Source organism: Colletotrichum fioriniae (genome assembly GCF_027942845.1).
Source record: "Colletotrichum fioriniae strain IMI 355084 chromosome Unknown scaffold_5, whole genome shotgun sequence".
Taxonomy (NCBI): domain Eukaryota; kingdom Fungi; phylum Ascomycota; class Sordariomycetes; order Glomerellales; family Glomerellaceae; genus Colletotrichum; species Colletotrichum fioriniae.
This window is the reverse complement of record NW_027076841.1, coordinates 2,341,618-2,366,943: the sequence shown is the minus strand read 5'-3', so window position 1 is coordinate 2,366,943 and position 25,326 is coordinate 2,341,618. Positions and strand designations below refer to the sequence as shown.

The 25,326-nt window shown below is 52.6% G+C and overlaps 5 protein-coding genes across 5 annotated transcripts; 3 read left to right on the top strand and 2 right to left on the bottom strand.

The window, feature by feature from the left end:
- Window positions 1–3,165: 3,165 nt before the first annotated feature.
- N0V96_005276 (uncharacterized protein) lies at window positions 3,166–4,425 on the top strand (the record flags this gene model as incomplete). The annotated part of the gene is made up of 1 exon (XM_053197570.2): window positions 3,166–4,425. One exon carries the CDS (start codon window positions 3,166–3,168, stop codon window positions 4,423–4,425), a length of 1,260 nt encoding a protein of 419 aa, XP_053044941.2.
- Window positions 4,426–9,245: 4,820 nt separating this feature from the next.
- Window positions 9,246–12,624, top strand: N0V96_005275 (uncharacterized protein; the record flags this gene model as incomplete). Its single annotated transcript, XM_053197571.2, has 2 exons — window positions 9,246–9,481; window positions 9,555–12,624. The coding sequence occupies 2 exons, from the start codon at window positions 9,246–9,248 to the stop codon at window positions 12,622–12,624; spliced, it is 3,306 nt and encodes a 1,101-aa protein (XP_053044942.2).
- A 751-nt stretch (window positions 12,625–13,375) lies between these two features.
- On the top strand, window positions 13,376–15,133 carry N0V96_005274 (uncharacterized protein; the record flags this gene model as incomplete). Its single annotated transcript, XM_065757354.1, has 6 exons — window positions 13,376–13,418; window positions 13,499–14,343; window positions 14,420–14,683; window positions 14,746–14,910; window positions 14,983–15,069; window positions 15,128–15,133. The coding sequence occupies 6 exons, from the start codon at window positions 13,376–13,378 to the stop codon at window positions 15,131–15,133; spliced, it is 1,410 nt and encodes a 469-aa protein (XP_065614123.1).
- A 1,130-nt stretch (window positions 15,134–16,263) lies between these two features.
- Window positions 16,264–16,990, bottom strand: N0V96_005273 (uncharacterized protein; the record flags this gene model as incomplete). The annotated part of the gene is made up of 2 exons (XM_065757353.1): window positions 16,264–16,304; window positions 16,351–16,990. 2 exons carry the CDS (start codon window positions 16,988–16,990, stop codon window positions 16,264–16,266), a joined length of 681 nt encoding a protein of 226 aa, XP_065614122.1.
- Window positions 16,991–23,792: 6,802 nt separating this feature from the next.
- Window positions 23,793–25,064, bottom strand: NOP13 (Nucleolar protein 13; the record flags this gene model as incomplete). Its single annotated transcript, XM_053197573.2, has 1 exon — window positions 23,793–25,064. One exon carries the CDS (start codon window positions 25,062–25,064, stop codon window positions 23,793–23,795), a length of 1,272 nt encoding a protein of 423 aa, XP_053044944.2.
- Window positions 25,065–25,326: the final 262 nt, after the last annotated feature.

Below are 25,326 nucleotides of genomic sequence, written 5' to 3'. Positions count from 1 at the left end.
AACGGTTACGTAGGAAAGGTACCAAAGTCGCCATACAAAACAGTGCCATTTAGAGGTACCTTTCCGCGACAGCAGGGAAACAGCTACACGCAGTTGCAGCTAAGAGTTGCAGCGAACATGCATGTCACGGGGGCACCTGCCACACCATCCCGCTCTTGTCTCTGTCAGGGCTTTTCTCATCCCATCCTCTTGCTGTGCTTTCACTGCCACTGCTGGCTGCTTGTTGCTGCGGCCGTCACCTCTCATCTCACAGATCACCAACTGCCCACTCCCCACTACTGCAACCGCCGTGTTTCTGACCAGCAAAGATTCCACAGCTTGGGTGCCATCGCTGACTTAGTGCCAACCTGAAATTGTTAGTGATGGACAAAGCACCATCTCATCTTGCTTTCCCTCACCTTAGCGACACCCTGGCCTTCACCGCTCGATCCTGCACGGATCGCCGTCTGATGGAAGCTCAAGCTATCGCTCTCTGGTGCAGTCCAGCTTCATCGCGGCCTATCCTCTCCCCCGCCAGCAACTCCGGGAAGAACACGCTGTCAGGAAGACAGATGCGCCCGTGAGTCATTGTCCGAAAGTCGTTGGATTCAAAAGTTCAGAACAGATATTCCGGACGACGAAATTGAGGCAATGTGGCCTTCTTATTCGACTGCCTAAACCAACCAGGCCTGCCGTGCTAACCGCCCGCGAAACCCCAGCTCTGTCAGATGTCTGCATCGTGGGGTGTTGGGCAGTTACAAACACCAAGACCTGTTATCTACACTCTCGCTCTTGAAGTCCCACATGTCCGGACAAATCTTCTAACCATGAGAGAGACAATGCTTTCGTTGGTTGATAACAGCTGCATCGGCTCCGGACTTACCTACATACCGTCTTTCCATTAGCTCAAGCCCAGCCTCAAGGAACAATTCGCCCTGCTCCGACCACGACGGAGCCCTGCCGCTAAGCTGCCTTGGCACAAGACGCCTAGCTTGTGCAAGCACCCAAATTTGAGTCTACGCCAGATCGCCGATCGTCGTTGAATGCCAGACACCCGAGAACTCAAATCAGATTACTTACTACGTACCTTTGTCAACACCGCTTGTCTTCATCGGAAATTCGACAAATTGGTGTAGGTCGTCGATGCCGTGGAAGTCAAGCCTTTCCTGTTTCCGGTACATATGTGGACAGCGCAAGTTGCCGGCCGTTGTCACAGCCTCCACGTGCTGGCGTGCTGTGTTGGCCGCTGACCTCACCTCGGTGAGGCCGTATGTGTTCGGGCCACACGATATCTCCGGTTTACTAGCCCGGGGTGTGCCCGTGTCGCGGGGAAGCATGGGCACGCACTGAGGCTCAGGGCCACGATGGCAGCCGCGCCAAGCTGCATAATCGCCAGGAATCAACGATTGCGAAAGCGACTACAATGGGCGACAACTTGCAGTTCCCCTCGTTTTGTTTGATATGCGCCCGTTTGGGCTCTTGGGTTGACTCCAGATGCTCTTTATCTAGTATTCTCACCATACGGCACGGTGCTCGCAACCCCAAGATACCGACGATGGCATGGTCCGTCCAGGATCAACTTTCCCTGGCGATGCGCAGACCTGATGCTGGTATAGGGTTGACTATGAAGCCGTATGCACCAATGATCATTGTTTACTTTTGTGCCAATCTTCAACTGCCGCATACTCAGATTTGGAGAATCGTGTTGCTTATGGGCACCTTGATTGGCCAAATAATGTCTCTCAGACAATTCGCCAGTCTTCATTGAGAACTCGCTGATCACCGGCAGCAACGTGAGACTGATGATACACGCGCCTCGCACACGCCTCGAGAAAGTTTCTGTGCTGCAAATTGAGCACTGAGAATATTGCAGTTGCAGAGTCACGGCGACCGTCAAAAATCCTCTGCATCGAGAGCGGATCACTACTCCATCCATCAAGCGGAGACCGGGCCTTTTGCGGTCTTGTCAATTGCTTGGGGCCAGGGTGCTGGCTGTCAGTGCCCTGGGCGATCTGTTTACCCTAGAAAAAGTTCGACCGAAATCTCCGCAGAAATCCGATCTGCGATCTCAGCAACAGCAAAACGGCGTATTCTAGAATGTTTTGCGGCATTGCTAGGCAGCTACAATAGGTAGCCAGCTGAAGCGGTCAAGCGGGAATTAACAATACAAACTCTACCTGGAGCTTCTTATCCAGGGGCTGGTCGATTCTGACATATGTCAAAGGTACGCATCATCGCGAGGCTAGGCCGCATCGATATCCAAAATCCATGCTTGAGAAACATCGAGGGATCATAGACTCGCGGAACCCCACCAGAAGGACCAGGCTCGGATTGCTTGTGATGCCGACCTCCTATCGCGCTTGGGGCAAAGCCTCTTTATCGCCCGTATCTTTGTTCGGTCTGTCTGCTCTGACTCAATTGCCCGGAAGCGGTGGGAGCGCCATCTACGTCCACAATCCTCATCCTATGGAAGAAGGCTTGTGTCGTCCCTGGCTAGCAAGCCTATTCTTCCCGGATCTGATTACCAACCCATGCTTTCTCGGGAACCATTCACCGCGCTTCGTTCGATCACGCCAGAGGCAGGGCATGCAGAGCCATCCCTCCAAAGCGCGACATGCCGCACCAAAGATGGGTTTATCGGCCAGTCAAGGAACCGGATCGGGGCGAGCTACCCACAACGCCTGAAGCTAAGTCAAGGGTAGCCCCGAATGGAGGGGACAGCAATTAAGGTGAGTTTGGGAAGGTCACCTCGCTTCAGCGCAGGGTCCTCGGTCTCTCTACAATAACTTACGTAGTCCATTTTTGTTTTCTTCCTCTTTTACTCGACCGCGCGCTTCGGACAAAATCCCATAATCCCCCGAGCTGCGAATCTTGAACGTCATGGAGTTTTCTCACAACCTTGATCTTGACTCTTGCTGCTCCCCGCGACTCAATTTTAGGTGATTCAAGCCCAGCTTCGGTACTTTTCAAACGCAGAAGTGTCCATCACATTTGGACCTAGGAACTTGAAGCAAGAGCTTATCGCACAATTCTGGACCACGGCGGATTCCTGGTCTTCATTGATCGATAACGATAACGAAGTTGACGATTTGCTTGTTGAGCGACGATACAGATCTTTGCGCCCATACACGAAGCGCAATTGGTAGTGGTACTCACGCCCCACGAAGAAGACATCATATCATCAACATGGGAGATCAACGCCATCACATGGAGCACCGGCCGGTGCAAAACAGCGCGGTCTTTGTGCTTGGCGCAAACCACTGCGACTCAATGCCCCCTCCCTCGCCTCCTTCACCACCAGTCTCACCCCCAGAAGACGGCTTTTTGGAAGAATTGGAAGAACTCAGCCTCGGATCGCCCGACGACCTGCCCGAGAACGACGACAGCTCCGCCAAAATCCAGGACAGACTTCATGCTGCAACACACGTTCTCAAGACAGAAGCCGCAGCATTGCGGTCAGTCGCCAACTTATACGAGACAGATCCCGTCGCTCGGGATGGCTTCAACAGAACAGTCGCGGCCATCACACGGCACAAGGGTGAGAAGGGAAAGCTGATCATCACCGGGGTCGGAAAGTCCGGTCATATTGCGAACAAATTGGTTGCGACATTTAACAGCCTTTCACTCACATCCGTGTTCCTCAACCCGATTGACGCTCTTCACGGCGATTTGGGCATTATCCAGAAGCACGATATTCTTCTCTTCATCACATTCTCCGGAAAGACCTCCGAACTTTTCAGCTTATTACCACACTTGGACAAGCCGTCATCATTAGTCATCCTAACCGGACATACGAGACCCGACACGTGCGAGCTTATCAAACTCCGACCGGACACGATCCTTCTCCCAGCACCAGTTCATGAAAGTGAGACATCATCATTTGGTGTCTCGGCTCCGACAACGTCCACAACGGTCGCCTTGGCCGTCGGCGACGCGCTTGCCATTGCCGCCGCGCAGGAGCTGCACCCGAGCGTTGCACAGGTGTTCTCCAAGAACCATCCGGGTGGTGCGATTGGAGCCGCGTTCCGGAAACCTCAGACAATCTTGGACTTGGCCATTCCCTGGGTGGAGATTGATGATTCGGAACACCTTTGTGCGGACAGTAGTGTCGGCGCAGACCTCTTCCGGGCCGCATACGACTCGCCGTCAGGCTGGGTGCGAGTCGGCGACGCTGTAGCATCGCCGAGCCGCATCAGGAAGCTGGCAACGGTGGACTTCACAAGGCCTCTCAGAGACATCCCGCATTTGATGGTACCCAGGGCGGAGATGCTCTCCATCTCGTCCGGGACAACCATACGTCGCGCCGTGGACTTTGTGAGAAGCATGCAAGGCGCCGCGGATGACGGCGAGTACGTTTGCAATTCGGACTCTCTCCTGGCTGTTTTGGACCATGGCGATATGGTCGGCGTTTTGGAAGCTGGCAAGCTCTTGGAGTGGAAAGATTGAGAGGTGCATTTTGAATTTACTGTAGGCATTTTGTATGCCCGTTTGGGATGGCATGTGCGGATCGGGCACGAACTTTTCATCGTTCACACCTGCCCATGTCGGAGATACGCGGGCGGAGCGTTCATTTAATCGGAAATCACCTGGGAGAAACTTGTCTGGCCTCTTGAAGTTGGCTTCACGACACTGTCTTTAGAACTTGGGAAACTGGATCAGGGCCAAAAATTGAGTCCGCTGAGTGGCATAGCGACTATGCCCAACCTTTTGCGTTCCAAAGCTTCATCGTGACCTACGATGCCTGTGCAGTGCCCATGATGACACACGAGCACCGTCGATGTAATTTCTGTATTTGAGTTCTTGATGCCCAATTATCACCAGGCTCGCTCAAAAACAATCTTATCAGGTACCACTCTCCGTACAGCTGAGCTGAGTTGAGGCTACAGGCAACATCCCTTCTCCAAGCTCAGCGCGCGTCATCGATGCCGTCTACCCCAAGCGGCCCAACCCAAGATTTTTGGTCTTCGGGGTGTACTCCGTAGTACGGCGTACACAGTAGAAAGGATTGGGGAACGTCCACTGCAGAATAGAAAAGTGCCTGCCCTACGATTTCGTCCGCAACAAGCTGTTTGATGCGGGGTGGAAACTCTGTTTCCAAGTTGGACCCAACCTCTCCCCTTCGGTGATGCCCAGCCAGGTCAATGAATCCACTTTTTGGGCTTTGGAGTTTTTGAAAAACTTGCTCGAGACTCCATCTTTACAGTGCGTGAGACTATTGAGGTTCTGGGCGGCAATGGCGATGGAGTAAAAACAATGGCTATCGTTACTGGTTAATGAGAATTTTGGGAGAACTTCACGGATCTAAGATCGGAATGGAAATGACGCGAAAGGAATCTAGATTGGTGCTCGGGGGCTTCCAATCTGCTGTTCAAGGAGTCTTTTTTGAGTGTGAGCATCACTTCATATCCACTTTGCTCTTTCCGCTCCGCATCGGATCCGGCCAAGGAATGCGGGAGGCGGCGCTGGGTTTCGGCTTCGGGTGCTCAGAGCTCGGGGGATTCGGCTGCGTACTGCAGTAGTTCAGTACCATGCTCCTCTAATAATGAAGTTGCTGTCTCAACAGAAAACTCGAGTCATCTTTTCAAGTAGAGCAAAAAAGTGGTCATAGAGAGAAGAAGAAGAAGACTAGATCAAGGCAAGGGAGGCTTCCAATAAAACAATAATTGGCTCTCATGGTGGAACTAGTGGTGATGATGGCTTCAAAAACCGTTGACGCACCACATGACTTCCACAGCAACGATGCAGGCAGCTGGGGGAAAAAAGTTACTAGCTCAGGTCGGTTGCTATGGAAAGTGAGACGACTTGGTAGCTGCACCAGAAGCTTTTCCCCAAAAGGGCGAGAGGGGTGCAGAAGAAAAGAAGAAGAAGAAGACCAGACGAACTACATTAGCGGCTTTCTATTGTTCCCAAGAGAAGCAAAGAAAAAAGGGCACTAAAACACGGGCACTGTGCAACGTCAAGCAGCGCCCTTTGTTTCCTCCATTTGAAAGCTAGTAGAACCCTAAGTGACGGGCTTTGCCCACTGACCGTTGGCCCGAGGACAGCGGACGAAACCAAACGTCTGGGAGCTAGAAACGAAACATGGCTGAATTGTTTGTGTGGCGGCTCTGGGAGATAGTCTGAGGTTTACGGGGCTGAGACAGACTTACGTGTTATGCATGTCTGCTTACCTGGTATTCTAACCGAAATATGCCTCGCTGTCTGAGGATAGATTTTGAGGGTTTCCAAGACTCATCGTCATTGTACATGCCGTTGCGTGGACGGACGAGCGTCTAGAACGTCTTGGCCGACATTTGCGGAGAATCGTAATGATGTACGCAATCCCGCGATCCTACACGGAAGATTATGTAAGTATATACGATGCAGCCTCTCTCAGTCTCCAGGCCATCTTGGATGCGGAGTGATATGCCGACGGGGAGTTCTTGAAGAACATGATGCATCCGGGCGCCTAGGGTGAAGTGATCATGCTACCGGACTCCACTATGAAGGGTGATCTTTTCAATTTGACGAGATCGCGAATTCTTCTTTATGTGTTTAAAGCTTAAAAGATGAGTGACGGGCCGATCGATCCGCTGTGGTTCTTTTGAATTCTCGTGCTTCTATTTTGGTTCCGCGGGGGAAGGACGGGTAGTCGTCAGCATTCAGCTCTTGGCGGCAAGACCTTGGGAGCCGTAGAGCCAGAGATGATGTCGTGAACGCGGAAGCTGGTCATCTTTGATTGGTGGTTTCGGGCTTTTCTGGGGAATGCTTCACGTTGACGGGCTTGCTTGTTTCGCCTTTAATCCCATTGTGAATCTCTCATTGGGGCGGCGTTTTGGAGAGTTGGGGCCCATTGAGCGCGTCAGCCAGTGAGGCTCAGTCCGGGATGATGTGCATGTACCCTGCTTGCAGCTGCGGGCCATGGCTAAAGCTGGAGAGAGCCTGTATGGGAGGTCCGCAGCAGAACTTCTCGCGTACGGATAGCGTGCTCTTGGAGCCGAAGATACGGATTAAGTTTGGTTCAACTCCGCGGATGTGAAAGAAGATGTTGGATTCAACAGAAAGTTTTGGAAATGTCGAGGACGCACTGGTAAGGCGATTAGCGGTGGCAATGATAGCTGAGAGACGTCAGACTCTGAGGCCTAGCTGCCTCAGTCAAGACACCAACCACCTGTTCACTTGGAGGGCCATCTAATAACCTGCAAGCGGTGCAGTGACAGCGCAGAGTTATGCAGCGGTCTCGATCTCATGTTTCAACTTTTTGACCTCGTCGTCTGCATCGGTCTGTGGTGTCTTTGCTGTGCGCATTTTCCCCGTACTGTGCCCACGGCCGATGGAGCGAGTCACGGCCTTGGGCCCAATCCTCGATATTCCGTGAGAAATAGAGTAATCCGAGTGGCACAGTTGGAGAATGCCATATTGGCCTCTCCTCTTTGTCACTTTAAACCCCTCCCCTGCCGCCAGCGGAGCAGGCACGGGAAGCAATTGATGGGGGCTCGGGTAGCATCTTGGACATGGCTTGTCGTCAAGCGAGGCGAGATGGCCGGCGGTAAAGACGATGAAATGACGGCAAGATGAGAAAAAGGTTTGGGAGGGGCGCCTTTTCGGAATCTCGAATCCTTGCTATTCAGCTCGCGTACCCCTGTGCCACGGCACATGAACCCTGTAGCGGTCGAGGACAACTTCTTGATGTCCTGGGGTTCCTGGTATTGAAAGCCCTGCCAATCTTGGAGATGAGGGCGAGGGAAAAAAAAGACAAGGCCTGGGCGTTTGTAGACACAACCAGCCTCCTGGATTTCTCGTGGAGTGATACGGCCCAAGATGGAGTGCCGAACCAAGAGTGGCATGATTTGTTGGTTCTGCCTTCATCTGCATTCGTCTGGGGGAGGAGGTATCCGTACGTAGACTGCCAGGCATCAGCCAAATGTCACTCGGCGCTGCCACCCCACTTTACTTGACATGTTGAACCCCCCAAAAAACAATGATGGTTTCCTTGATCCGTCGTCTCACATCGGGTCCCGGCAAGGTCGCTTCTGACGTTTGTTTGGTTCATGGTGCCTGGATTTCGAGCTCTAGATTCCTCGAGTACTTTCGTACCTGAAATGGTCGGAAAATACTTGTCATGGTAAAAAACAGTTGCAAGCGGTTGCAGCATTTGGTGTCTCCCCCAGCCCGACCAGCCACAACATATTCCCCAATCCAGGTTCGCGGTGGAGCACAGGTGGGGAGAGTGTCGCCCCTCATTCGCCCAGCCACCACACGCGCGGCCCTGGGACGGCCCCTGCACGCACAGTGCGGTCCACCTCTGGATTTTGGCCGATGGGAGTGCCTTGGCGCAGTCAAGTTACCCAGCCTGATACGCCTGGCAAACGCTTGCTATTCGCAATGGAAGGTACGGATACGGAATCTGTAATGTTAATATCTTGACGGATGGATACCTGACATCAGTTTAAGCCCAGCCGAACTAGCCAAACGTAGGGCGCACATAGTAAAACTTTGGAGGGCTGATGTTGGACGGTTAACATCCCAGCAGTCAGAAAACGGGAAAGGTTAGCAGCTCATACCTGGGAAACTCGACAGGTTCAGGGCTGTAAAAGGTGTCTACCCAAAGTCCTGAGCTAAGCCCAGGAACTGCAGGTTTCAGCCAGGTATCTTCACCAAGACATTGTAAGGCGAGGTACCTTGGCTCGACAACTCCGCCCCACCTGCCCTCCAATTGGTATGGTCTTTTTGCAAGTTCCATGTCGCCCGCCGCCAAAAACAATCCTGGAGCGACATCATTCATCACCCGCCAACGTCGCACCGCACCTGCTCAGCTCTGGCCGTGTCTCTCCCACCACCACCACACTCTCGGTGTCTTTTCATCTCACACACTCTCTCACGCTTCCACCTCTTCTTTCCTCCTCCACCTCATCCGCTGCCGCTGTCATTCATTCCTCGGCTGAAGCGTTGATTCACGTTTGACTACGTCCTCGCTTTCCTTTCCTTCTCGTTGTTCGTCATCAAGATCTTCATCTTTTTGTTTATCGTGTTGCTACCGGTGCGCTCCACCGTCACATCTGCTTTCCTCGACATCGATTGTTTTGATACCCGTCTCCAAAGGCCCCTCAACCCACATGTAAATAGCTTCTATCTGAAGAGCTATTCTTTCTCGCTTCTGTGGCTCATCGGCAGCCCTGGTTTTGCGCCTTTCGCTCGACTTCACATCATCACAGCGGATTTGAACTTGTAAACAAACCACTTATTACGACAGCGCAGCAAACAGCAACCGCCAAAACACCGCAGCTATGGCGGCACCCAAATCCAAAGTCCACCCCCTCAATGGGATGCACACGGCCGGAATCTTTGCCGATCCCACCGTTGACGGTCCCTTGATCGGAACCTTAGTCGCTATTGTCGACCGCGCAAAGAACTTGCCCAACCGCAAGACCATTGGAAAGCAAGATCCCTACTGCGCCGCCCGCCTCGGCAAAGAAGCAAAGCGGACCACGACAGATATTCGAGGAGGCCAAACTCCCAGATGGTAACCAATTTTGCATCTTCTCTACTACGTCGCTCTCTTTACAATTGGCAACTTGCTAACACTGACTTCTCAGGGACCAAGAGCTTCGCTTCGCCGTGCACGACTCACCAGATTACTACCAGCTCAAGGTTTCCGTATTTCACGACGACAAAAAGACGGATCTCATCGGAGAGACATGGATCGACCTCAGGGACATCATCGTACCCGGTGGAGGCCAGAACGACATCTGGCGCAATCTTGCGTTCAAGGGCAAGTACGCTGGCGAGGTGCGCATGGAGATCACATACTATGACCAGCGACCGAAACCCGAGAAGCCAGTTGCGAAGCCTAAGCCAGTCGAGGCAGAGCCGACCGAGACCTATGGCGGTACCATTCCCCGAAAGCAGATCAAGCGACGACCGCTGCCATCTGATCCCTTCACGGGTGAAGCCCCCGCCGGTCCAGCCCCGGATCTGGCGCCAACCCCGCCTCGAGCCGGAGGTCCCAGAGGGCCCAAAGAAATGAACATTCCTACGCCAACAGGCTCAGAGATCAGTCTTTCGGGGTCCCGACCAATGCCCAAGGGCCCCAAACAGCAACAGCCCGCTCAGATACCTACGCAATCGCCGTTGCAAGCTATCGAGTACAACACCAGCCCCGCTCCAGATGCTTGGTCTAGCCAACAAGACTTGCATGCGCACTCGCCCCAAGCTGCCTTGCCACCTTTGGAAACTACACCACAGCACACGCCGAGACATGACCGCTACGATAGCCCCAGCTCCCACCACGACGAGAGGGACTACAGCCCGAGATACTCATCCCAGGAAATTGTCAACCAAGCTCACTACCGTCAGGGCTCCGAGCCACCGCGTGATATGCTCTATTTGGAAGACCAGCGTCATGCTTCACCTGCCGAGGACGATCGACCACCGCCTCCACCTGCTCACAGAAGCCGGCATAACAGCGGGAACTCACAAGATATGGTCGTGAGGGGTGCCTATGACACTCCTCCCAAACCAGCCAATGCTATGAGACAAGACGTCCTCAGAAACGAGGCTCATCGTGCGTCCGTTTCTACGGCAGCCTACCCTGGACGCCCCACATACCGTGGCTTCGATTCAGCACCTGCGGTCACAAACGCGCTGCCAGCTCCTGAAGAGCATCGTCAAGACTCAGCGCCGCCGAGACATCACTCGTACGATGCCCACGCAGAGTACAGGTCTATGCAGCCGACAGTCGAAGACGTACCCGAATCGCCCAACACAGCCGCGAGCAATGCTCAGCGGAGGATTTCTCGCGCACCCCAGTACGATGAGGCAAGTTACCGCCAAGAGCAAAACCAGCCGCCACCGCAGCAGCAGCACCATCAGTCGACCGAGATGACACGGCGCCGAAACTCCCATACACCGCAGTATGACGAAATGGGATATGACCAGGGATACGATCAGGTTCCCAGTCCGGCACCATTGAACATCAGCGGAAGGGGAAGTGCCAGCTCGACTCGTCAGCGTGGCCACTCGCCACAGCCTAGCTATGGCCGAGGGGACGAGATGGGCCAAGGCGGACGGTACAGCACCTCTCCACGACCTGAGTTCCAGCCGAGAGGTGACGAGCTGGTGTTCGCAGGAAGAGGCGCCGTTTCTCCTGGTCACTATAGCACATCGCCACAGCCAGACTACCAGCAAGATTACCAGCCCAGAGGCGACGAGCTGGTCCTCGCTGGCAGGGGCAATGTTTCTCCCGGCCACTACAGTACTTCACCGCAGCCGTACCGGGGCGATGAGATGGTTCGTCATCAACAAGCCTCTCCTATCGCCTCTCGTGACTTTGCCCCAAGTCCCATGGACGGATCATCTTACCACTCGCATTCAAGGAGCCAGAATCAGTACACCTCGCAGAGGTCTGAACTGGGAGGAACGCAGATCACGGCTCACGGCATGCCCGCTGTGCCAGCTTCTTTGGTACCAGGTGTCGATCACAGTGTCTCTCAGGAGATTTCGGAACGCATCTACGAGGAGAGACGTCAACAACGGCGCTATACTGATCAGAGCATGACCACCCCGACCCGTGGAAGACAACACAGTGAGCCACTCGGTTACGACGGAAGCTACTCGAACCAGTCCTATGTTCCACCAGGATACAACCACCGCTCTTCTGTGGCGTACGGTGCTCCCCAGCCTGACATGAACCGTGGACGGGGTGTTTCGCCCAATCCGATGAGAGGACGGGGTGCGTCTCCTAACCCGATGATGGCAAGAGGCGCATCGCCGAATCCGCACGGCACCAGGAGGGGCGTATCGCCCAATCCCATGAATATGACAATGGATAGAAGAGGAGCCTCGCCTCAGCCGCCCCCACAGCACATGAGGTCGCGGGGAGCCTCACCTAACCCGCATCACACGATTAAGCGGAAATCTGTTAGCCCCGCGCCGCCTCCGTCTGACCATCGGAGACTGTCCGGTATTCCGTTCGGGCCAGATTCGTACGATGCTCTCAATCCATCGCTGTCAGCTACCAGTAGTAACGTCTCACGGCCGGATCCCGATGAGAAGATCATCACTCATGACGGACGTGAGATTGACCCTTCAGATCACTTGCCTATGGACACATGGGCCCCGGAACCCGAGCCCAAGGGACCCAAAACCCCAGCTACGGCTTCTGTCCGCTCACGAGTCTCACCGGCTGCTACTCAGGCAATGCCTCCGACTGGTCGTCGGCAACTGCGTATTGCAGGTCGGCCTCAGTCTCAAGCATCGCCGGTCACATACGGTTCAGATCCTTACCATGTCCCGGGCACACCACCGAGCGGAGGTCGGAACCGCTTGCAGAAGAAGACGCAACGCATGTCTGCTATGCCTACGACATCACCGGCGGGTTCTAGCCCTCTAGCCCCTATCTCGTCGCACAACTATCAAGATCACGGCAGCGACTTTACACCACCGCGTCTCCCCAGGGCAAGCACATGGGACTACCCCAGCGAGAACCATGCACCGCAATACGGTAGCTCTCCTGGAGGTGGATATGGCGGCGCGCCCCCAATCCCGGCTAAAGTTCCCTTGCCTATCATGAGCGGCGCGAATGGTGATAACGAGTGGGCTTTGATGCAGGAAATGAGCCGCATCGACATAGGCGCCGGGCGCTCCAGGCGTCATCGTCACTACTAGGTGAAGTTGATACGGCGTATGAATGACCGGGTGATGTTTATACGGAGTCCATGTAATTGTACAATATAATGGTAACGGGTTACGCTTTGAGTGTTAAATGGTTTCGTTTGAATGAACTGGAAACACGGATTGGGCTCCGAGTTGGGTATGATGGGTTGGTAATGCTGTAGACAGCCGGAATCCTATTTCTTCATGTTCATTATTTGCTGCCTCTGTAATTGTGTTTGTGATCATTTGAGGTAGAAATTCGGATGACAGCATCACCTTGGATAACTCAGGCCCAAGTTTGGAGAGTTTATGAGATGGGGTAAATTGAGATGAATCATCAATCAGAAACGAATATCGAGATTGGTGCTGTAGCTGAATTCAGGTCTTAAGTGATGATTTTGGCGACAACGATATTTGGGGAAGGCCGATCCGTGTCTGTCTCGGGAAATGGTGCCTTCGTCGTTTAGTCTTGCCATCCACTTCGGCTTCACCTTCTCACCTTTTGAGAAATCTCACGCCACGACTTGTGTTCATGTTCGAGTGGATTAACCCCGTCCGACGCCCTTTGATTGACGAGGTCAACGGGATCCCACCGCCAACGAAATCTTGCAGCCATAAAAAAGCTCCTACACTTGACCCCTCATTTTCTCCTGATCACGATTTCTCACTGACTTACACCACCACCACCACCACCACCACCACCACCACTGAAGCAGGCCTCCAACTCGACAACGCGCTCGCGACTGACAGGCTTCATGTCGGAATGGGTTCAAAGACACCCGAAGACCAGATTCCCGGAGGCAATGGTAATGATTCCAAAGTTACCGTCTTTATTTTCTTTTGGCTTTCATAACCAAGGAGTAGCATGCTAATTGATGTCGTTCAGGCGGGCCCACTTCGTCCGGCATTTCTTCCGGCGGAGAGCCGCGCGGCGTGCACCTCTCCCGTGACGGGGACGGCAGCCTCGGCGACGGAGGCGATGACGACGGCGATGATGACGACGAAGACGAAGTTGTCACTGGCTCCAGATCGCTGAATAACGCTGCTGCTGCAGACGACGATGAAAATGGACCCAAGAAGAAGAAACGAAAGCCTAGAAAGAAGAAGAAGAAGGCTTCCGCCGCGGCGAATGCTACGAAGCAATCTGACCCTCCGAGGGTGCCGCTGAGCGACCTCTTCCCTTCTGGCTCGTACCCAGCTGGTGAGGCGCAGGCTTACACCAAGGCCCGGGATGCGGCTACGGCTACGGGTGCGGGCTCGGACATGAACACCGCGCGCACCACGGCGGCGGAGTTACGGTACCAGTCCCGCCCGCACCTCGAGGACCCGACGCTCTTGAATGACTACCGCAAGGCTGCTGAGGTTCATCGGCAGGTGCGGCAGTGGGTTCAGGATACGGTGAAGCCCGGCAAGCAGACTCTACTCGAAATTGCTACGGGGATCGAGGACGGTGTGAGGAGCTTGCTGGGAAACCAGGGATTGGAGGTGGGTGATGCGTTGAAGGCTGGGATGGGGTTCCCTACGGGACTTTGTCTTAACCATGAGGTAGCGCATTACACGCCGAACCCGGGGCAGAAGGATGTGGTGCTCAAGTATGAGGACGTGATGAAGGTTGATTTTGGGGTGCATGTGAATGGGTGGATTGTGGATAGTGCGTTTACGATGAGTTTTGATCCGGCGTGGGATAGTTTGTTGGCTGGGGTGAGGGATGCTACGGAGAGCGGCATCAAGGTTTGTCTTTTCTCTTTATGCTCTCCCTCCGAGTTGATCTGGAGAGGATAAGAAAGCTGACGTGTGGGTGATATAGACTGCCGGAATCGACGTCCGCATCTGCGACGTCAGCGCCGTGATCCAGGAGACAATGGAGAGCTACGAGGTCGAGGTCGGTGGCAAGATGTACCCCGTCAAGCCGGTGCGCAATATCTGCGCGCATGATATTGCGCGGTACCAGATCCATGCGGGCAAGTCAATCCCGTTTATCAAGAACAATGATCAGACTAAGATGGAGGAGGGCGAGATCTTTGCGATTGAAACGTTTGGGACGACTGGGCGCGGGAAGTTGTATGATGATGTGAGTTTGATTTTCGCCCTTAGCCCTCCCTGGGGAAGTTATTCTCTGACGGTGAGTAACAGGTTGGTATCTACGGATACAAGCTGGATTACGATGCTCCTGCTCAGGTTAAATTGCCTTTTGCCTCGGCAAATCGTCTGTTTAAGACGATCAAGGAGCAATTCGGAAGTATTGTCTTCTGCCGCCGATATCTTGACCGTCTCGGTATGGATCGCTACCTGGCTGGTGTAAGTCTCTATCATGTTCTATTAGACGCTTACCTTGCGAAGCTAAATTTGACGATGTTGTTTTTGTGATAGCTGAAATCTTTGGAATCTCATGGGATTCTTGAGTCTTACGCACCGCTTGCGGATATCAAGGGATCTCAGTCTGCGCAGTTTGAGCATGTGAGTTGCGAATCCCCGACATGAGACTATGACGAGAAGTGGTTGGGGAGGCTAACAGCAGTAGACTATCTTACTGCGTGATAATAATAAAGAGATTATCAGTCGAGGCAGTGACTATTGATGGAATGATGAAGGACGTTACGAAGGTACAACATGGTATCATAGATTGCTTGTGCGAGAGCATGTGGTGACGTCTCAACACGCCGTTGCGGATTAAGATGGCCTCAACGCCACATAACTGAGGAACATGTTTGCTTTTGGGTTGATTCAACACTTTCTAATGTATTCCCGCACAGGTTCTCAACATCTCTTTGCTTTCCAAAGTTTCGTTTTGTTATCTTTCGAGTACAATTGAACAGACAAACCAGACAAACCAGCGAATACTACTTAGTTCATATTTCTCTTTCTCTGAATAGAAAAAAGAAAAATAGGCTGATGTTTCAAATGTTTGTCAAGAGCTGTTGGTTTGGCCGCGGTAAGTGTTGTGCTATGTTAAGAGGGGAGAGAAGCAACGTGTCTCACTGCCCTCGATAGGGAAGCGAATCGTGCTGTACAACTCATGATATGCTGGTAAATCGGCAAGATTGAGAAGTGAGAATTACCAAGCCCCTCTGCAGGGTGATGTATGATCATTCGGTTTTCTCATATTGCTCGGAAGAAGTAGCAAGGCTCAACATCAAGCTTTTTAGTTTTCTGCACCAAATTTTGAAAAATAGCTCCGTAGCGCTGAGCTGTGGACATCCCAAACAGTACAATGGTCAGAATTATCTTTCAGGGGACAATATTAATGCGGAAATCCGTCTGTATCTTAACGAGATAAGCGTAGCCTGACTTTACCGTCTTCCCCCGTCTCCAGAGCTACTTGATATGGAATACGAGTTGTCCCTCCATAAGCCCTTCCAAAAGCTTCCCAGACTTTGACCCAGCCCTGAAGCCGATGTAGTATGTCCCAGGAGTGAAATTTCATGTAGCGGGTAGCAGGAATTTCTTGTCCACCACCATCCGCACCATATTGAAGCAAGATATCAATAATCTTCGCTCTCGCAAATGTCTTTTTACCCTCGAGCTGTCCGTCTTCTGATGAAAGCATCTTGTGGATTATGCTGACCCCATTATCATCCATCGTGTTTGGATCTACTCCAATCTCAAGCAGTTTTCTCACTATAGGAAGCTCCGTCTGGCAAGCCGCCCTATTCAGAGCTTCTTGGAGAACCTCGTGCGAAATGTCAAATTGACTGTGACCAAAATGGTCCAGAAGCTCCTTGGCTATATCAAATTTACCTTCTTGGAGTGCTGATAAGACCTTTTCCCGAACGAAATTTAATTCAAAGTCGTCCAGAGGCATCAAGCGAATGACCTTGACATTCCAGACTTTGGAGAAAAGGTGATGGCCGGAGCTGTCCACTTCGAAACTTGCTCCTTTGGAAAGGAGCAGTTTGCAAATACGTTCCTCGCCAGAGACAGCTGCCATGCTCAGAGCACTGTTACCACCAGCATCTCTGGCATCAGCTTTTGCGCCGTTTTCTATAAGCATCTGTGCGATATCGAAGCGGCGCCATTTAGAAGCTTCAAGAAGAGCGTTGTTGCAATAGGGAATTTTATCTCCATCGGGGATCCACTTGAGCAGCGTGCTAGTGATATCGTAGAGGCCCTCCTGCGACGCTTCTTGCAGGGCCTGTTCAGACACCTTGACGCCGTTGTCGAGAAGTGCATTGACGAGAAGTTCGTGACCAGGACGCACGGCATGAGCTAGAATGCCATCCCGTTCTTCGGGCCGATCTACTTTGGTTGCCGCTTTCAGAAGGATCTCCGCAACACCCACACGACCATGTGAAACAGCGGCCCGGAGGGCTTTAATGTATAGACCTCCTTGACGAGCGTCTACATTGAAATTCGCTCCCTCTTTGATGAGAAGTTTCATGATAGATTCGTGGCCACGATATGAAGCAGCTTGAAGGGCGCTTCCGTAACTCCCGCCCTGTTGATTGACATCTGCTCCTCCCTCTCTGACGAGGAGTCGTACGACAGATTCGTGACCACAATATGAAGCAGCTTGAAGGGCGCTTCCAAAAGTCCCGCCCTGTTGATTAACATCTGCTCGTCCCTCTTTGATGAGAAGTTTCACGACAGATTCGTGACCACAATATGAAGCAGCTTGAAGGGCGCTTCCGTAACTCCCGCCCTGTTGATTGACATCTGCTCCTCCCTCTCTGACGAGGAGTCGTACGACAGATTCGTGACCACAATATGAAGCAGCTTGAAGGGCGCTTCCGAAAGTCCCGCCCTGTTGATTAACATCTGCTCGTCCCTCTTTGATGAGAAGTTTCACGACAGATTCGTGACCACAATATGAAGCAGCTTGAAGGGCGCTTCCGTAACTCCCGCCCTGTTGATTGATATCTGCTCCTCCCTCTCTGACGAGGAGTCGCACGACAGATTCGTGACCACAATATGAAGCAGCTTGAAGGGCGCTTCCGTAACTCCCGCCCTATTGATTAACATCTGCTCGTCCCTCTTTGACGAGGAGTCGCACGACAGATTCGTGACCACGATATGAAGCGGCTTGAAGAGCGTTGCCATAGCGCCCTCCCTTCTTGTTCACATCTGCTCCTTCGTGGATCAGGGCTTCAAGTGCAGATACCAGATATTCTGACGCACAGAAGTAAAGCAAATGCGGAGTTGAGTCAGGATTGTTATCTCGTGACTCATATCCGCTTGTTTGCCTGCCTGTCTCTTCGTTCTCGAAATCGAGGCCCGAATCTTCTTGTCGCCTATGTCGGTATAGAGACCAGTGTCTCCGTTGGTTCCATCGGTAACCGTTTTCAGGATCCAACGTATGATCATACGTTTGTAGCTCCTGCCGGAACGAAAGCCTGTCTCTCTTTTCGTATTCTTCATCAAAGTCGAAAAACTGATAGCAAGTTCTGTAGCAATCCTTGTGATTGAGAAATTCTTGGATAGTCATAGAAATGCTGTTGCAATCAGCTTGAGCGGCATATCGAGCCCAGTACTGCGCAGCATACGGCGCTAATGGGTATGAAGACTGTAACTTCATCGGTGGAAGACTGTGATTCATGTCCAATAAATATGAGAGACAAGCCTCTGCCATTGATGTTTTGGCAATGCGCTCATCAAAAGCTTGAGAGATGTCTAGACCGACACGCTCGCAAAGGAGATACTCCTTTACTGAGAAATGCGCTAATTGGACGAGTTTTCTCGTCTTTCCGTTGAACCTATCGGTTGTGGTGACCGAAACAACAAGGCTGGAACAATATATGGAAATATCGTCTAACCTTGCTTGAGGATCGAATTTCGGTCGAGTTTGTTGCTTATTGGCATTTATTAGTGCAAGGATGTCGATTGCCTCTTCTAGAATCAGGGGATCTTCCGAAAAGAGCAAGAATTGCAACATTCTCCACACTTTTGGCTTATGGAGATAAGAAATGTTGCCCAGGATTCTCGCATAAGTCTCATCCAACGTTTTTGGCAACTTATCCAAGGTTTCTTGGAGCTGTCCAAGGTTGTAGCAGACTTTTAGACTGGCGAGTTGGCAGAACACCCAGCGGAACCTGTGTCATTAGTTACTCGGGAGTCTGAGGAAGCTTTCTGGGAAGCTGTTTACTCACATTCCGTCGGCATTCTTGATCAAATGTTCCTCCACTTTTACTCGAGAATCTTGGTCATTTTGCCATCCCCGTAGGCCATCCCAAGTCGAAATTGTTTTTCGGATGAATGACTGTATGTCGGCATTGACACATTCATTGCGTACAGAAATCCGCATGTCGTCGGGAATGATTTTCAAAGCTTCTTGAATGTCATTCTCTGCACGACTTGTTAATATGACATGAAAGTTCGTTTTCCAGGATTTGAGTAAAGTTTGTATCCATGGGAGTAATCCTTCGTTCTTCATGGCTTGGCCTTCTTGACATTCGTCATGCGCATCCCATTCGTCAAGTGCATCTAGTACAATCCAGACTTCTTCAGTCTTTTCTACCATGGCTTTGAACTCTTTGCATAGGGAATCGGTGTTAAGTTGCGCCAAATTGTTCGCTTTGGAGTCGAAAATTGAGTTGAGATATACTTGAGCGGGCTTGCTCTGGCAATAAAGCTGGTACATGAGCGATCGAACGGCCATATCCAATGACTGTTTCTTAGCATCGGTGAACGTGAAATAGAAATACAGGCAGACAAGGTTGCTGTCCTGTAGATCTGTGATGATCCTTGAGCTCAGGATGGTCTTGCCACATCCTGGACGGCCATTTAGCCACAAGGCTGAACGGGATTTCGTCTTCCATTGCAAGTACTTCTGGCTTTCAAGGAACCACTGGCATGTGCCAGCATGGTGGAGACGGGATGCCTTGTTGTGGTCGATCGATGGATCTGGGGGAGAAAGCCACGATCGAAGTTTATCGAGCCGATCACCGGCGCTCAGCTCTTGAACTTTCTGATGTGTGTCGCTTGTGGTTGCCTCGATTTGGGACACTGATGTACATGTGAGAAACAGCACTTCTATTGATGGATAATGTCTACTGACCTATTCTCATGATCTCTCCAACTTGCTCACTCCGTTCAACGTTCACAGCGTCGATGACATGCAGGAGCTCCTTCGCGTATGCAGCGGCAGCAATCGCTGCATAATTCTGCCACCGATCATTCTTGTGGCTATCGGCGTAATCACAAATTCCTCTGATAACTAGACAGGGGAAATTGTTCATCAATCCAGCTGCCTCCATCTCGAAGCAAAGACACTTGGTCCCAATTTGTTGTAGAATCCGGTCCCTAGAAATTCCGTCTTTTACAACCGAGTTCCCGGAAGCAATGACGCCGTAGTGAATCCTCGGATGGTCGTTAGTCCGGGCAGGTCGTTTGATTTCTTGTTCCGAATCGCAGTGTGTACAATCCTCAGTTTCGATAACCTCCTGTGAAGTTTGTCCAGGTACGTTTGACGGCACTTTCAGGCTATCCACATGTGTCGAGGTTGATACGAAGAGTCGGTCGTTCTGCGCTCCTTGATGGGTGAACGCGGCGTCTTCCTCATCTTCATCTCTCATCGCCAGCATTGGAGACTTCTCGAGCGCATCAGCCAATATTCTTGGCAGCTGGGACCCTTTGCGTCGTTGTTCAGCTCTCAGCTTGGCCAATGCAGTAAGAAGCACTGGTGGGGGCGGGGTGAGATAGCCGACGGGTTCAATTTTGCCGCCTGCCTTCAGCTTGACCAAGTCGTACTGTTCAATCCCAGAAGATTTACCCTCTGGCAGACCAACGACAATGTCGCCAAGTCGAATGTCAGACCTATCTTTCTTGAACTTGGTATCCAGTCTAGGAATGCCAGCGCCAATGCCGACCATGAGGCCAAATCGTATGTGTGGGAGAGAGTGAACCATGCTCGTTGCGGTCCCTGCTGCGGCCGCCATCCCATAGCTACCTTCGCCTATGGAAGCGATGACAACGTAGTGATCACCAATCCTGCCCCATGAGTAGCTATTTGGATCTCTTGGGTTCTGTACAAAATTGTGCGGTTGTTGACATTCCTCGTCGAGCATAGCGAGGGCGGCTGTGAGCTCGCCCCGCAAAGCAGTTATCCACCCGATGGTGAATGTCTTGTAGTCGGAAGGTTGCTTCGAAGATGCCATAGTATTGCTCTTGGTTCTTGCCGCTGCGTTACGTGGATGTTGGGAAAGAATCGTCGACGTTTGACTGGGTATAATTTTGAGCGGTTGAATGAAAATGATAGAACGTTGCAACACTTGTGCTTGTGAATGAGAGAAAAAGATGGGAGGACATTCAGTGCCACTCAATGCCTTGGAAAAGAAGGTGCCTCTCGGATATTTCTACGGCGGGGCCCCTTTCTCCTCAACTCGCCCTAGTTAAGGCAGAATATCTTGTGGCCAGTAACGGCCCGTACCTTATACAGAGTGCGAGGCGGTTTTGTAACTTCTTCAATTGGCTGGTGGCATGTCAAAATCGCGAGTGAGGCGAGTGAGTGGTCTGCTAGACTGCTGCCCGAGTACGAGAGGAGAACCCGGGAGAAGTCACCCGTCCCTTTGCATCCTGGTGGGCTGCATGACAGCCACGACTGGACCGTCATAGATGAGACATGTTACCGCTTCGGCAGGCAGGAACCGGGATACCGATACAGGCGCAGTCGCAGCTGGAAAGCCTGACCGTTCCCTGCCTGACGCCACGGGCGCGAGTATACACATCGCCGGTTCGATCAGCAACGAGATGCGAGATATCAAGCCAACAGTCTGCAACAACCATTGGCGGGGGCCATTGAGCACACTCCGCCCGTCGGGAACAACAACCAGTTTGAGGCACACGGGTAATTGAGGATCTGGTCGCTTCAGCAGGCTGCGTGACGGCCGCTGTGTGATTGCATATTCACGAGAGGCGAGTATGCCTCATGTGCTGAGGCATACTTGCTGCATGGCCTAGAAGGGCCGGCATAAAAGCTGAGCGCAATGGGGTATGCAGCGCTGCCTCCGCGGATTTCAAAATTCCTACCTTGAAGTAGAATAAGGAGCCAATGAGCAATGTAATTACTGCATAAAACTGTGGATATCTGACAACGGCGTCGTTGCGGCTGTGTGTGCACCAACGAGCGGAAACTAAGACCTCAAGCTGCATGATATGATAACTCGAGAGATTCTCGAGCTGTCTTTTGTAAGCTGTCACTGTCACATTAGCCCTGCCCCAACATGGTTGGCGACGCGTTGCTTGCCCACTCACACTGACCTATTGATTGGAAGGGAGGGCGGCTGCCCAGAATATGCTCGGGAATGATCTGATGCAAACCGGACGGGCGATATCCCGCTCGTAACTGACTAACTCAGGAAGTTTCCAGACGTCGATATAGGGAAAAGAATTGCAAATGCTGTACTCACAAGGCCCCACGAAGAAAGGATATCTGGCACCTTGACCATCAGATCGAGTGAGCTTCCAGCATTACTTCGCAAGAGCATCAAACAACGTGACCAGACCTATCAAGAGAGCCCCGGCGGTCACTATAAAGCTGCCCACCGTCGCCCCAGTCTGAACACTTGTCTGTACATCTGCCTCATACTTCACAACCGCAACAATGGGCCAAGCCACAACAGTGGCAATGCTAATGATAGTCGGCAGCAAAACGACGATCGAAATCAAGGTGGTATCCCATCCAACTACGAACCTCAATCCCTTGAGCGAGTCTGCTTGGGCAAGATCCCGGTAGACAGAAGCGCGTCGCAGCTCCCGGATATCCCTACGGGGATCATGGCCAGCCGGTACACTGATCGGAGTTTCACTCTCGACCAGTCTCAAGATTCGCTGGGGGACGTCGAAGACGGCCACCAGTGGTCCCTTGTAAATATCGTCTGTGATCTGTACATCATGTTAGTGAGCTAGCTAGAAACCGTCGTCGGCCGGCCGCATCATATGCTGTATCAATTCGTTCCCGAAATGCTCCTTTCGCTTACCTCTACGATCTCGAATCTAACCAGCGCCTTGGGGAGCAGAACCTGAGAGAATCCGCCCTCGATCCTATACAAGCGATAAAAGAAGGAGAGGTGTTTCCACATGTGAAGGTCATCCATACCAGGTTCGTCGGGACCTGGAAGCGGAATTCGAACACAGTCGGACCGTCCGATGAAGACGGGAATGAAGTGCCCGGGGTGCTTCAGTTTCCAAGCTTCATGATAGTTTTGAGAGAAACGTCGTCGACGGATGGCGAATAGGCAGTAGGTGAACCAGAAATACGACCATATTGAAGGCCAGAATGGAGATACTTTCGACACCAAGACTAGATAACTTGTGGCCTATTCAGATGAATGAGCCAGTATCTGATAAGTAGATCGATCGTGACATTGACCTGGACAGGGGTAGAGCTTACGTAGTAATGCCCAACACTAGAAAGCAACGATCCGATTGTGAAAGTGCCGCTTCCTATCCCAAGTGTCCTGAAGATGAAGGCAATTATCTGGACTACTAGAACGGAGGTGATGACCAGGCTAGGACTGGACCAGACAGAGTAGAAAATGAAGGAATAGACGACAATCGAGTTGCAGAATATGAGACAGGCCATAAGACGCCAGCTACCGAGAAGTATGGGGAAGTATGGTGCCGGAACAGGCTGGGTGACTCCGTCTACGATGAACGCATTGATAGTGAAGCCGTGAGGTCGTGTGGGATGCAATCGTCGGTACCAACGAACAAGACGAATGACTAACGCGTTTCTCCTGGCTAGACGATCAACAAGGCTCTCGATGTCCATAGCATAAAGGTCGTCAAGTGGTGTCTGAGCAAGTTTGTGTTATCTGGCCGTGATGAATGATTGAAGCAGGACGAGGAACACGAGGCTGCGATACCAATCACTTCAGCGTCTCTTGCCATATAACCATGAGGCCGTGGCTGCTCGTTGCAGGGTCGCGGCAGGGATAGCATGGTTGGTAGAGATCATTCGAGCTGGAGCTGAAGATGGTGGCCGACCCGATCTAGTGATCACCCAATAGGACACGGGTAACGAAGCCGGCTTCTTTCCTGCCCGGTCTGGATGTGAGCCGCAACGAATTAGATTCTGTCTTGATGTGCTTAAGGCCGTGAAGCTGAAAGATCGTACTGTAGGTAGTTGGTCAAGTGCGAGCTCTCTTACTGGCCGGTACGACCAGGTTGATTGGTGCTGCCTGCAGTCGCGATCACCGAGACGCAAGGTGTGATACTGCTCAGAATCGACAAGTATGAATTGTTCGCTAAAACGTAATCTTGGTACCAGTATGTTTCGCCGCCGAACCCGTCAACCGCGCAACCATGAGATCGTCCTGCGCCTTGAGCTCGCCCGCGGGCTTCTCCGTCTTCGGGGGTCGGGGCGCCCTCGGCTTCCTCTCCTCCGTCGCCTCCTCGGCGCCGTCGCCGCCCTCCTCGCCGTCCCGCCTGGACTTTTGCTCCTGCCTCTTCGGCGCGTCCTTACCGAACCGCTTCTTGTACCTCGTCTGGTCGTCCTCGGCGAGCTCAATCTTGAGCATGCGACCGAGCAGCTTATTGACCCACCATTTTCTCAGCTTGAACTTCTTCTCCTCCGTCTTCTTGTCCTCCTCGCCTTCCGCCATCTCGTCGTCGCCGTCCTTGTCCTTGGAGGCGACGAAGTCGTCCTCCGTCTCGATCTCCTCCTTGATCTTGACGAAGCCCTTGACGGCCCAGCCGGCGGCCTCGGGCTCGCGGAACTTAACCCAGCCGTAGCCCTTGCACTTGCCCGTGTCCTCAAAGGTGGCGACCTTGACCCAGTCGATCTGCCCGCACTTTTCAAAGTGCTGCCACACGTCGTCGTCGGTCGTCTTGAAGCTCAGGTTGCCGATGAAGATTTTGCTGCTCTTGGGCACTTCCTCCTTGGCCGCCGCCGCACCGGCCGCGCCACCGGCGGCAGCGGCCTCCTCCTCCTTCTTCGGCCGGCCCTCGAACGACTTGGAGTCCTTGATTAGGAGCTTACGACGGCTCAGCTCGGCCTCGGTAAGCGCAATGGCGGCGACCTTGGGCGCGACGTCGTTGAAGTCGACGTAGGCGAAGCCCTTGTTGGAAGGCTTGTCCTTGCCGACCTGCTTCGTCGTGGGCATGTGTAATCTCGTGATGGACTCCTTGGTGATCATCTCGCCCGAGTTATCAATGAGCCACTGGCGCAGCTCGTCGGGGGTGACGAAGAAGGGCAGATTGCCGATCCACACGCCGTGCTCGGAGCGGGCGGCGGCCTTGGCCTGCTCCTTTTCCTCCTTCTTCTTGGCTTCCCTCTCATCATCGCTGTCGACCTTGACGGGGAGCTTCTTGCCCTTCTTCAGGGCACGCTTGGCGCGCTTGGAGGGGGGTTCGGGGGCCTCGAGGTCGACTTCGATCTCCTCGACGGCGGCGGTGGATTTGCGCTTCTTGGACGACTCGGGGGATTGTGATGGCGCATCTTCGACTTCCGCTTCGGCCTCGGGTTCGGCCTTGACCTTGGTCTTCTTGGACCGCTTCTCTGAATCGGTGGTAGCCATTATAAAAATTGCGGGAGCTATGCGATCTCAAAGACTGATTGCGCTCCAATAACGACAAAGGGCAGTTCGAGATGTTACCAGAAACCACCGTGAGAATCTCGCATTGAGACCCTTGGTCGCTTGGGCCCAGAAGTTTTTTTTTTGTTCCTGGACCACAATCGATAAGGCGATAAGAGACCATGGGCGGAACCTGGTGGGTCTCGACCGCTCCACCCCGCCGCCGAGGCTTGCTCACCGAGGTTGACCTTGACGGGCCAAGGTC